Genomic DNA, 13,332 nt, shown 5'->3' with positions numbered 1-13,332 from the left:
CGTGACATTTCCTGTCGCTGTATAAGCCGGTGAGTTCTTTCTCTGTTAGATTCCTTCTCGTCTTGCTGGACTGTACCCTCAAGTGATCTTTTCACAAAGGACGAACAGGAATCACATTTTTTAAAAACTGCCTGGTTTGAGGCCACTGTAAATTCTGTCTTCATTCTTTGTGTCTCTCTGGTTCTGGTAGAGAAGAAACGGGGTTTTGGAGGGAGGAGGAGTGGATAAAGGATCCACTTAGAGTGGTGCCGGCGGAGGTTGGGACAGTGGCGAGAAGCTGAAAACCGCGAGTGGCCCGAGTCTCAGCAACACTGTCGCTCACTTCAGCATCGCCGTGTGGGGACGGGGAGGGTCCGGGAGAAGCAGAAGGGTCATGGAATCCAAGTTGACTTTTCTTGGTTCCAGGATCAAAGTTCTGCGAAATTTGTAAAGTGGCCACATTTCGGACTGTGCGGAAGCATCAGGTTCTGGGGAAAGTCTGTGGCGCTCTACTGCTTGTGACCCCCGGGTTCTTCCCGGAATATCCCCTGTGACCCGGGGGCCGCGGTGGTGCTGACACGGGATTTCTGATAGGCACACCCAGTGTCTCCCGGTCCTGTCAGCAGGCCCGTGGCTGCAGATGTTACGATGTAGAGCGGTTAGTATAGTGGGAAGGAGCTGGGTGAGAAGGATAACCTGGTGCGGGGAGCCGTGGTTCCCCAGTCGCTGCCGCTGAGCACCATTGCTCGGCGGTGGGCCCCCAGACCCGGAGTGCTCTCCACTCTCTCTCCGTGAGGAAGTGGGATCGGGGCCCCTCTGTGCGCGTAGGAAGATGGCTCTTGCAGCGGTTCAGAAGGATGGGAGGGAGCCTGGTGAGGGGCTGACCCCCCGGGACAGGGAGACAGAGACCTTCCTCCCGACCCTGGGATTGAAACCTCTCTGGCTCCCATGCCTGCAGCCCCCAGCCTTCCTCTGCAGGGCCATGGGGAGGGGACTGGCCCCAGGAGGCACCGGTCATGTGGGATTCACCTAAGAACGGGTGCTGCTGTGGGTCTTGGCTGCCGCTACGGAGAAGTTGGGGGACGAATCAGGTTGGGGGTCAACGGTTGGGGTCCGGAGAAAGCAGAAGAAAAGAACGTGTGGAGGAGAAGCCGTGTTCAGAGAGAGCGAGGGAGGAAACTCGAGAATTCAGTTTCCATGTCTACTTAGGAGAGGTGGGAGGGCCAGTAGCGCCACAGGGTGTGACTGCCCATGATATGTCCCCGGACCCCATGCAGCTCCCAGTTTGTCCTGGAAAACCCGACCTCACACTGGGACGCTCCCCCGGGGGTGTGGCACAAAGGGGAGCGGCGTCTACTTCTCTCGGGGTCCACCGGCCGCCGGGGAGGCTGAGCGCGGGCCCGCTCTCGTGCTCGCGGGGGACGTGGAACCTCGTTGCCAGCGTCTAGCACCAGCTCGGCTCGCGTCCTTGCGCGCAGTCCCCGAGACTCGGTGGCGGCGGGGCAGCCGGGGGCCGGAGCAGGTGGTGTGCGAGCCCCCCAGGCACGGACCCTTCCCGCTTTGCTGTCTGGGGGACGGTGACGGCAGGGGAGGAGGAAAGGGCAGGGTGCGGCTCCCGGTGCCGGCCCCGCGAGCTCTGGGCACGTCGCTCTGTGCGCCTCCTGCTCTCCGTGGCCGCTGCCACCCCGGAAGGTGGGATGCTGGACTTGGCGGAGGACGTCTTTGTGCCACCTTCTACGTCGCATATTTCGTTAAGTGTCAGCGACGGTTTCGGAGACCGCTGCAGAACGTGCAGACCGCAGACGTTCTGGGTTTACATGCAGACGGGAAGCTCGAGTGAGAGCCCGCTGCTGAGCGACGGGCCCTTCTCCAAACCGCACCTGCGTCCGGGGACGGAAGGGACCCACAGGGCTCTCCCACAGCTGTGAGGGGAGCGGAGGGGTCATTTGAAACCCACTTCGCTTATCTCATTTAGAATCCCTACCTCTCTTAAATCTAGTTTTTAAACACGGTGACTCTTTCATGGCTAATGTGACATTTATCTTTGTCAATGGTTTTGTTCATCCTTTCAGGTTTGCATTCTTCGGTAGTAAACGCTCTTAACGACCATTTGTATTGGGGTTCGTACTGGAAAAGCTTTCCCACCAGGACTCTGCCCAGGCACCCCTGTGCCACCTGCTAGGAATGCGGTGAGGTCACAGAGAAAGGGCGCCCCCCCCCCCCGCAAGCAGCTCTGGGACCTCATGCTGTCCCTGGCCTCGCCAGGTCCACTTTTCCAGCTGAACGCCTCTTCCCAAACCCACGTCTGCCCCAACGAAGCCCCAGGGACCCCTCAGGGAACCGAGGGGTCATTTCTGTATCTTGCCTTAGATTCCTGTCAGTTGGCTGTCCTGTGACCTCCAGTCCCTGGCGGGGCCAAGAAAGCCGTGAACATACCGCTCGTCTGGCTTTCATCTTGTTATAAGGGCGGGAGTGATGAGCTCTTTGCATCCCAGGGAAAACCAGAGCCCCCATATAAGTTTTTACATCGTGAAATGTGTTGTACTTGTAGGAAAGTACATTAACAACCGGGCTCCTAAGTAATTCCAGAGCAAACTCTTGTCTTTCTCTAAAAGTAAAAAGCCGTTGTTATAACGGGCAGCTCGTGGTCACAAGATTACAAGTCAGCATCGCTATGGCTGTTTTTGTACATGTGAGCACGTGTAAACACGTGGGTGTGCATGTGTGTGCGTGTGCGAGAGCACGCGTGTATGAGAGCATGTACTCACACGCATGTGAGTGCATGTTGTGTGTTGTGAGAGTGCTGTGCATACATGTGCACGCATGTGCCTGCGTAAGGAGTGTCGCACACATGCACATGTGCGTGTGTACGAGAACATGTGTGTGCCTTTGTGTATGAGCATTGTGTGCGCGCATGTGTGTGCGAGAGCATTATGCACCAGAGCACGTGTGCGTGACAGCATATGTGTGGTTGTGCATGCATGCACGAGAGCGTGTGCATACATGTGCACACGCAGGCATGAAAATGCATGTGCACACATACACACGTGTCTCCAGGAGCCTTGTGTGTGTGTGCGCACACGTGTTCGGGAACTCAGTTGACAACCTGTCCCCACCGGAGAAAATTCTGTGGCGCCGCTGACCGCCTTGGTGTAAGGAGCACTGCGGCATCCCGCAGGCCCAGGGACCTGTCACAATCTCTTGTGCCGTCACCAGGCTCGGCTGTGGGAGCTTCTCCATCCCTCCCGCCTCGCAGCCTGACATCACTGCTCCAGCCGGCAGAACAAGCCAAACCACCTCAGAGGGACAGAGGAGGCTGGAGCTTGCAGAGCGGGGGTGGGTGGGTGGGCAGAGCGGGGCCCCCCAGGTCCTTCGGCATCTGCCCTCTCTGCTTTCTCTGCACCTGCTGTGCGCGCTCAGCTCCAGGCTCCCCTACGTGCCAGGCTCCCACGGACGTCACGGGAACGGACCCGGCCACCACCACTGGGGTAATGACAGCCCTACCGTCCTTGTCCTTGGTCTGGGGCTCCCATCCCCTTCTAAGACGGCACCTGCCGGGACACCTCTCACCACACTAGGGGGTGGCCTGGGGGCCTGGGTCCCTTTGATCCATGTGGCTCTTCTGGAAACCTCCTGCCCGGAGGACCTCCGTGCCTGCAGGGACATTGGCGGCTCCCTTTCCTCTGAGCCCCCAGCCGCTTCTCCTGCGAGCTTTGTGCACCTGCTCCCCAGAGACCTACGGCCGTCTGGGTCAGGCCAGGGTTTGAGGCTCTCGGTGGTGACCACTGGGTGGACACACTCCAGAGGTTCTGGTCGCGTTGTCCTTCCAGGAACCTTTGCACGGACATGGCGTGATGGGGTGTGAGAGGCTCGAGATGAAGAAGCCGTGCTGGTCACTGATGCGCACAGGGAGCACGCGCCGTCCGTAGTAAGCCGGGACGGAGAGGCGAGAGAGCCTCTGCAGACCGGCACGAGTCACAGTGACGGACATGGCGGTCACTTAAATCCTTAAATCACTGGTGGGACTTAAACCCTGCCAGTCTGTCCTCTCTGCCTCTCGCAGCGTGGAGCTGCCCACGCAGGCTCGGGCCTCGGAGGACCGGGGGCTCCCTCCTCCTGCCCACGCTATGAGTCTTTTGGCTTCCAAGGAGGCTGCTGCCCCAGAACACTTCCTCGCTCGAAGAGGCCAGAGGCCAGAGGGCAGAGGGCATTGCCAGAGGGATCCCTTAGCTTACAAAAGCAGGCACCTTCCTGAAAGTGCCCGTGGACTCCTCCCACATGCCCCGCCTGGAACGGGGCCCCTCGGCCATCCCCAGACCAGCCCGGCAAAGATGGGTTCCTTTAGGGCTTAGATCTGGGTCTGGGGTGCCCTCTGGGGGTTCGATTCCCACCTGGCGTCGTGCAGTGGGCGGAGCCCATAGAGGCTGCGTCGTACATGTGGGCCCCGAGGGGGGTTTTCATATGTCATTTAATTGGGTCATTTTTTACCCACAGGTTGAGAAGTTACGTGATGCTAAGATTCTCATGAGCCCGGCAATGGCTTTAAGTTACTTTTGTGTTCTGTCCATTGTAACAGCCTCACATGCAATGAAGAGACAGACGAGCCCGAGTACAAGCCCAGCAGGACGTCAGTGCCCGTGTGAGACGGGCTGTCCACACGCGGGGCCAGCCGCTGGCTGCGGGCGTACGTGGGCCGCCCGGTCTGCCCGCCTTCGGGCCCTGCGTGTGGAGGCTCTGTGCTCGCCGGGTCCCCTGCAGGCTCGTCCCTGGTTCTTTCTCACGTAGTTTCTCGGCTTCTCCTTCCTGTTTGCTTTTCCGCTGGAGCTGCGGGATCTGCTGTCTGGCTCCCGGCGGGGGTGGGGGCACCTGTTGGTATTTTGATTCGGCTTCAGGTGCGTTTATAAATGAGCTTAGAAACAATGGTTCACGTGGCATCCGTTCATCGCTAAGAAACCGCCCGGATGTAGCCCTTGGAGTGGCCGCCGCCTTAGTGGCCCGCGGTTCCGTGGCTCTGCACCCTGGGCCGGGGGCGGTCCCACTACCGGTCTCCGCTGGGGTCGTTGGTGTAGGTGCCGTCGGCTGGCACCCGCCCGGGGCTGGGGATCCGCAGCCGTGGGGCCCACGTTCCACCGTCTACCCTCACTCAGTGGGGACGCTGCGAGGCCTCGGCTGTGGGGGGAGCCCCGAGGCCAGCCTGGGCACCAGAGCCGGGGAGCGGACCCCACCTCCGTGGGCGGCCTTGCGAGGGGGCGTGCACGGGAGGCCGACGGCCGGCATCTGTCACACCGAGTTTTCCATGTGTTTATCTCTGCTTCCCACCTTTCCTGCCGCGCGGGGCTTTCCTTGTCGGGCTCTGTCTCTTCTGAGCCGTCCCTGGGCGTCTTGTCACTTCCACGGCCAGCATCCTCGGGGCTTGTCTTCTGCCGGGCCGTCTGCGTGGGTGCGTTCCCGTGGACGTGTGCCCACCGGGCTGCCTGGACACGGCCTGGGGCCATCACGGAGTGTTAGACCGTGAGTGGGCTCCCCACCGGCTTTAGGGCCGTCCCGAGTCCTGCCTGGACTTCCGACTTTCCCGGTTCTGCCTGCCGGCGAGACCATGGGGTGACCTGGGACACCAAGAATTAAAACCGCGGAGCTGCCGGCGGCTGGGAGCCCCCGTCGTCAGCTCCTGGCTTCCTAGGTTGCCTCAGGGTCTCAGATGACCCCCAGCGGCCAGGGTCCTGGAGCCACCGAGTCAGTAACAACCATGCCTTTCTGTCATCTTGGTGCCTTGGGTGACGTCCGTCAGAACTCGCTACCAGACGTTCCGAGAATGCAGATCTCTGTCCGTGGCGTTTCCTCTCTCCACCGACCCGTTCCTGGTCATGGTCACGCTTCGGTTCTGGTGGCTTCCCCGGGGTCTACAGGATCCAGACCTGTCATCTGCAGACAGCCGCGATTCTGTGCGGAGGAGTTTCCTCCCTCGGGGGTTCCCAATGTGGATGAGGTAGTGCTGGCCACGGAGGATTATTAGCCAAGAAATATGTCCTGGTTTTCGGCCGATAGGAGGATAAGGTGGTCTCTGTAGGTGGACTTACTCAGGCACTAAAAGTAGCCCCTTAAAGCCTCAAAAATACGATTGTGTCCGTCTAGTCTGAAATTGTAGCCGGACACGTCGAAATACCTTTGCTCCTTCTCTGCCTCGTTCAGTAACAAGTGGACAGGAGAGAGCCCTTTCCCCTGTCGTTTTGGTGAGTTCCGAGTAGACAAGTGGCTGCATTGTGTTCTCATCCGTGATGTCATCGCGGGGCCGTGGGGTGTGCCCACCACTCCCCGCAGCGGGCGCCCTCGGAGGTGCTGCCCCCCAGGCCGCAGGCTGCCTCCGTCCCGCCGTGTCGCCGTCAGCAGGATGTCTGCCGCCAGCGTCCCTGGGGCCCCCTGCTCATATCAGATCGGCCGCGGGCCGGGGAACCACCCAGACGCGCTCGTCCGGGCCACGTCTACAGCGGGAGCCCAGGGGAGCCAGGAGTCCTAGTGTGAGTGAGGCGTGTTTGCTTCTGGGACGCCCGGGCTGGCGGCTCGGGAAGCAGGAGGCCTGGTCCTGGTTCTGGGCTGCGTTTCAGACGGTTCGCGTTCCCACCTGCCTTGTGGGAGGTAGTTTAGGAATATTTGAGAAAATTCCCTCCGTCTCCTTCCTCTTCGTTTCCAGCAGTCTGTCTGGTTCACACGGTGTGGCCTCGGGGCTCCGCGCGCAGACCCAGCTCCGGGGCTCAGGCCAGGTAAGGCCCCGGTGCAAACTGCCAGGTCTCCCTCTTCTGCCTCCGAGCAGGCCGGGGCCGCTTGCGCGCCGCGCGGGTCAGCGGAGCAGACGGGGAGGAGGGGCGGCGGGAAGCTAGCGGCCACCTCTTGGCTCCGCCACACAACGGGCTTTGCGTGTGGACGGCGACATCCGCATGGCGCGCGGCGGTCCGCAGCCTGTGGCTGAGAGCACGTGCCCCGAGCGTCAAGAACGATGCGTGTCTGGCATATTAAGCGTCTTCTGCCGTCACCAGCCCCTGTCTGGCCGTGGTTACACTTGCGCTCAGAGAGCCCTCGGACAGGCCAGGTGAGGCCACGGGCTGGGAGCTCGGCTCGGACCGGGCAGCGGTAGGAGTGGCCGACCCGTGGCGGCAGCTCGTCCCGGGCTCTCAGGTGGGGGCCACGGGTCACCTGCAGAGACCAGCGTGGAGCCGTGCAGGAGACACGGCCGTGGGGCCGCCGGACGCCATCGAAGGGTCCCCTGCTGCTTTCCCGCCATGACGTGGACACTGGGAGGGGAGGGGCTGGGGCACCAAAGGCAGCCCCTCTGCACACGGTCACTGGCTGTCACCCTGACGGTGTAGAGGGTGGCAGACGGGTGACCTCGGTTTCTGTTCCCGTGCAAACGCTTTGTTGGAAATATGGGGGTTTCCACTAAGACGAGGGGTGGGGGGCGCCTGGGAGGATATCTGGAGGTCAGACCCCTGGACTGGCTAGTTCATGAAGCAGAGGGACAGAGGCACCAGTGCCAGGAGAGAGGGTCCGCGGGCATCTGGGGACGGGTCTGCCCTCGAGCTCGGGGAGGCCCTGGGCAGCAGTGCCAAGCGGACAGCAGGACAGGGGAGCTGGTCCGCACTTTCCCGAATTCCAGGACCGGAACGAGGCCCGAGTATTTGTAAGAGCCGGTCCCTCCGCGGGGGCAGCCGCTGGCGCAGCGCAGGACCATCCGGCCAAAGCGCCTCACGCCCGGCGGCTTCAGCAGCGGCATTTCCCCGGCCGAGACGTCCGAGATCAAGGGCGGGGCGGGCTCGGTTCCTTGAGGGGGCCGCGGGGGAGGGACCTGTTTGCCGACCACGTCTCGGCCTGTGTCTTCGCGGGCTCCCTCGTGGGAGGCTGTGTCCCAGTCTCTCTCCTGACGACACCGGGCAGACGGCATCGGGACCCAATGGCCTCAGGACCCGACGGCCTCATGTAACACCGTCAGCTCTTTGGACGCCCTGCCTCCGGGTATGGCCGCTTCCTCAGGGGCTGGCGGTTAGGACCCCAACATAGCTTTTGGGGGACGCGGTTCAGCCACAATGAGAGGTGCCCCGCGGGGTCTGAGGGGCCAGGCCTCTCTCATGCCCCGAGCCACAGACAGCTGGCGGCGGGGGCCACGGGCTCGGGATCAGCAGTGAGAGCCCCAGGAGGGACAGGGTCCCACTTCTTGGGGGGTGGGGAGCTAGCGCGGGGAGCAGGGTCTGGCCCCACCGGAAGGCCGGCTGGCTCCCGCAGAGGCCCGGGCCTGCGTCCCTGCCGTGGCCGGGGGACCGCGTGGGGCTGTGTTGCTGCTCTGTGAACAGCTTTAGCTCAGCCCGGCCCAGCGGGCCGCTCACTGCCCCTCTCCGACTGGCCAGCCGTCGGTCCTGTGCTTCTAGCCCTGAGGGGTGGCACACCCCGTACCCCCACTGCGAGAGGCTGAGCACACAGCACATCCCTGCCCCGAGAAGCTCATCCAGGGCCACAAACCCAGGAGGCGGCCACGTCACCGTCAGGATCTGGTGCAGACGCCGGCTTCTCGAGCAATCTGACTGTTCTCTGATGCACGGAGACAGGCCCAGGCTTCCTCACTGTTCCGCAACGGCCTCCGAGCGTTGATGAGAAAGGGCCACCTGAGGGGACAGGCCTTGTGAGCAGCCGGCGTCTTCCGAGGCCGGGGTGCTGGGGGCTCTTTCGGGTGTCGTCTAGGCAGCGCAGTGGGACTACACTGCTGGGCTTTTCTCCTGTCCGTGTGTCAGACACGCACATGTGGCCGAGGGCTCGGCCAGGGGCTCGGCTCTGGCTTCCCTGTCCTGAGCAGCCGGTCTTGAAGCCTCTGGGCCTCAGTTTCCTCCCCTGTAATGTGGAGGTAGGTCTAGACTCCAGGAACCCACCTTCTGGGGTTTACCATAGCCTCCCAGCCATCCGGAAAATGCAAGCGAGGATTGCCGTGTGATAGCGTGACCCCCGGGATTGGACTGCATGGGCGCTGTCCCACGGAAGTGTCGTGTGCCATTAGGAAACAGCCATAAGGGACATCCACGTGGGCACAGGGCACGACCATCCGGAGAAGTCCAGACCTGCACGCCCCAGTGCGGCGGGTCCTGATCCCGGGGCGTCCCCGAGCTCCTGACATTGGGCAGCAGCCCCGGGAGACCACGAGTGTGGTCGTAAGGAGCAGAGATGAGAGACGACGTGCAGACGGGGTGTGGGGTTGGAGCATCACCCAGGACGGAGCTGGGCGGACATGCGAGCTTGGGCATTCACAGGGATTCCTGTTAGCGAGTCGGAGGCCAGAGCCTCGTCGACAACGTCAGGATAAGGTCCCGCAGGGGGACCGCAGGGGATGGAAGGAAGCGTGTTCCCTGACTTTACAGCCGAGCTGTGTGTCTCTGACACAGACAGTGGCGGTGGTGGCGGCCGGGGGGCACTGCGGGCGTCAGACCCGTGGGCTGCGTGCAGCAGAACGGGGCTCTGTTTGAAAAGTAAAACTCGACAGCGAGCCGGCGTGCGCACAAACGCGCAGAGCCCGACTCGGACTGGTCTGGCGAGGGGTAAGCCGTGTGCAAGCACGCTCCACAGGCTGACACCCGCCTCCCCTGCCACACTCCTGCTGTGCCCACCAAGGCTGGGGGCGTGCGGGCCGAGCCGGGCAGCGTCCAAGCAGAGGGTCGGCGCAGGGTGCTCTTGTGAGGTGGGCATCGGGGAGGAGCCCTGAACCGCCGGGGCGGACGTTCCTTAGGACGGAGTCTGGCCCACACGGAGCGTCGTGTTTGGAAGTCGTGTTTGGACCCCACTTCTCGTTCGTCTGGGCCAAAGACTGACAGCCCAGGCACGCAGGTGACCAGCAGCAGGGCAGAAGGTCGGACGATGCCGGTCTCAGGGGAGCCCAGGGTCAGGCTCACCCTCGGGTCCCGGGAGCCTGGCAGACAGCAGGCGGGACCCCCACCCCCCACGGCGACCAAGGGAGGACAGGACAGGTCGTGAACGTGAGTCATAAAGGAGGCTAGCAGTCGGAACGACACTCCGGTCCAAGACCAGCCCCAGGCCACGTCCATCAGCCGTCATCAGGGAAGATGAGCCCCGGGGCCCGGGACAGGGAAGCCAGCTGGACCGCGGGCATCACATTCCCGACAGGAGGGTGCGGTGTTGGGGGCAAGGGTGCGAGCAACGTGTGTCTGGGGCGGATGCCGCTCGGCAGGGCATTCTGGCGACCGACCTGTAGATCAGGCTCAGGCGCCCAGGACTGGGTACTTTGTCACCTCGGGGCTGAAATAGATTCCCGGGTGAGAGCCTGTGTTAGCACAGAGACCGGTGCTCGGACGTGCATGGTCGCTGAAGCCTGCACGGGGCTGGAAGCCATCGGCAGGTGGGTCCGCAGACCGGGATGTGGGCCGTGGAAGGTCACTCTGAATTCAGGCTGAACGGTGGTGGCACTTGTGCCGAACCGCACATCAGGTCCCTTGTGCTTCTGCTCACGTGAGCCTAGAGGAGAGGAAGTCAGAGCCCGGTGGCCTTGCCAGGGGCCGGGCGCTGCCTGGGCAGGGGTGATGGGAAGCGCCCTGACGTGACCACAGCCTTGACCGTGGCCGTGGCTTTCCGGGTGCCATCACGCTGCGTGCCAGGGAGCGTGGCTGAGCTGGGAATGAGCTGTACCTTGTGGGACCTGGACCTCGTGCCCCAGGGATGGAATCAGTGGCCGGCTGGGACCCGGGGGATCTGCTTTTAAAAGGATCATGGCTGATACGACGATCTTCGCGCTGGCTTCTGGGGACCCTGGTGGTTCTGGCCTGTGTGGCAGGCGGTGGGGAGCAGAGAGCCTGCCGCGTGCCAGTGAGGTGCCAGGTGATGGGCAGCGTTGCTGGGCCAGACAGCGCCATTACCTCTCGTACATGGAAGGAGGATGTCGTCAGGCCTGGCCTGCCTGGCACGTTCGGGACTCTGCTTTCTAGAAGCATCCCTGCCCATGGAGGGAGTGTGGACGCAGTGTCCCCACCTGCGGTAGAATCTGGTCCTCCTGCTACTCACCGTGGGACCGCGTCAAGTCACCTGTCGTGCTTCTGTTTGCTCGGAGGGTGGTGTTTGCGGTGTCCCCGACAACGCAGGAGGAAGTATCTTTGTTGTCCCTTGTGTGTTTTCTGTCCTTTACGTCCAGAGGGCCAGTTATAGTAACCGTGGGGTAACGAGTTAGTAACAAACCGTCCCAGCGCTGGTGTAACCCTCCGGGTCTCGGGATCGTGCTAAAGCCACAATGGGCTGGTGGGGCTGCTCGCGGGGCTCTGGGTCCCCAAAGGCCTGACCAGGTCTGGACACGCAGCTTTCACGTCCAGGACCTGCGGCGCAAATGTCCTCCAGCTGCGGCAGCCGGCTCCCCCAGAGCTGACCATGCGAGGACCGGGGGCTGGGCAAAAACTGTGTTTTGCAACTCAGCCTCGGAAGTCACAGCTTTGTGTTTCCAGCACAGTCGGTGTGGTCCCCGGGGGGGCAGCCGGCCCCTGGTGCCCCCAGGGGTGCTCAGCTTGTAAAGTGAAGCAGACCCCGCCCCAGAGAGTCAGGGAGCCCGTCTCAGCCGGCTCCACGCCCCATTCCGCAGAGAGCGCCCGCGCCCCTCCCGGGACCAGGTCTGCAGGTGTGCCGGCCGCGGGCGGCCCTGAGTGGGGATCGCAGCTCCCTGCTTGGCCCTCTGCCACGAGGGGTGTGACGGGGCAGCTCAGGGGACAAGCGCAACCGAGAAATGTGAGCTGAGCCTCGGGCATCACCGCTGGAAGTAAGACGTGCACGTGAGAAGGGGAGAAAAACCGGTTAGGGCCCTGGGTGAGTCACCGCGCTGTGTTAGAGCCCAGTCAGAGGCTGTTAGCTTCCAGGGCCGCCCGGGTTTGGGAGTGGAACAGTAGATTGTGCGTCTGTTTCCGTGGAGCTCATATGCAGTTTGGTCTTTTAAATGATGCTAAAAAAGGCTAAAATAAAAACGATCTGTAGTATTTTTTTTCCTAGAGGTGATCAGTCACCAGTAATATTTGGGGGCATTAGTTCTAGACTTTTCTTCCTTTCTTGTGTGCCCGGGGCTGTGTGTGACACACGCGTGACCTGCGTGTCACTCCCAGGAGGAAGGACCGCGGAGCGTGGCGTGGGTGAGCCGCAAACTCCGAGGAGGACTGTCCGCGTGTGGCCACCGGGGTCCCGGGTGCCCGTCCTGCCCCCGTGCTGACCGCTGTGCCCTGTCCTCCCCAGGACGGCTGTTCTCAGTGAAGGACCCTGCGCTCGCTCCTGAGCAGCGACCATGGGCTTGCTCGCCTACCTGAAGACCCAGTTCGCGGTGCACCTGCTCATCGGCTTCGTCTTCGTGGTCAGCGGGCTGGTCATCAACTTCATCCAGCTGTGCACGCTGGTCCTCTGGCCCATCAACAAACAGCTCTACCGCCGGCTCAACTGCCGCCTCGCCTACTCGCTGTGGAGCCGTGAGTGTCGCCGCGCACGGGGTTGGGGCGGACGGGGTCGCAGGTGGGGGAGGACGTCCTTTGTGCCCCAGGAACCAGCTCCCTGCCGGGCGGGGCCCCCAGGGGTAGGCAGGCCCCTGAGGGTGTGACCGGCAGGCGGGGTCCAGCAGGGGACTCCCCCGCCCCCTCCCCGCGCCCCGGGACCAGAGGGGCTGCTCGGGAGTGGCCGGCAGACGTGCCACCAGATGCTTAACCCCAGACTGTCCGCTGGGTTGAGCCGGGTGACGTTCCGACAGTCGGCCACCTGGAACCCCGAGGACGCGATTTCATGTGGTTGGCATATTTTGGGAGTTTGAGGGTGTATATTTCGGGTATTTGGGGCATATTTTGGGTATTTCGGGAGTTTGAGGACAGACGTAAAGTCTGTTTGCCAGCTGCCAGCACACAGGCCAGCCGGGGGCCAGAGCATCGCGAGGCAGCGGCATGAGCCTGTCCGCTCTGTGCGCACACGAGAGTCTATGAATGACAAGGACTCGCCCACCTTTGCATACATGTGTAGACGTGTGTGTCTGTGGCCAATACGCCCCTGGGTGTGTGTGTGCACACAAAATCGGTCTCCACCTGCCGGGTGGACAGAGATGGACAGAGACGCCGGCGCCCGACAGCAAAGCCCGCTGTCACCAGAGCTGAAGGCTCGCACTGTGGTGCGTCCGCGGGGCACCAGGGCCATCGTAGGAGGAGGGCCCCCTGCCAGCGGCTCTCCGCACCGGAGCCCACCGTCCGCGTCAACCGTCATTCTACAGAGCGAGAGTGTACCTGGACGGTTACCCGCGGAGGTACCTATCTGCACGGACGTTCTCAGTCTGTCACTTCCACGTTAGCACAAAACCAGCAGCTGCTG

At 62.5% G+C, this 13,332-nt stretch overlaps 1 protein-coding gene across 2 annotated transcripts in view; it reads left to right on the top strand.

Moving 5' to 3' along the window:
* AGPAT3 (1-acylglycerol-3-phosphate O-acyltransferase 3) overlaps positions 1–13,332 on the top strand; it is a 79,938-nt gene that overhangs the window by 51,782 nt on the left and 14,824 nt on the right. For both annotated transcript variants that reach the window (XM_080797396.1, XM_080797395.1), the window contains exon 2: positions 12,226–12,452. In XM_080797396.1, the coding sequence (XP_080653522.1) occupies positions 12,275–12,452 (178 nt within the window). In that variant the 5' untranslated portion in view covers positions 12,226–12,274. The remainder of the gene's footprint in view (positions 1–12,225; positions 12,453–13,332) is intronic.

The sequence above is a fragment of the Martes martes genome (assembly GCF_963455335.1).
Source record: "Martes martes genome assembly, chromosome: 1".
Lineage (NCBI taxonomy): Eukaryota > Metazoa > Chordata > Mammalia > Carnivora > Mustelidae > Martes > Martes martes.
Note: the sequence above shows the minus strand (reverse complement) of the source record. Positions and strands in the feature narration are given on the sequence as shown.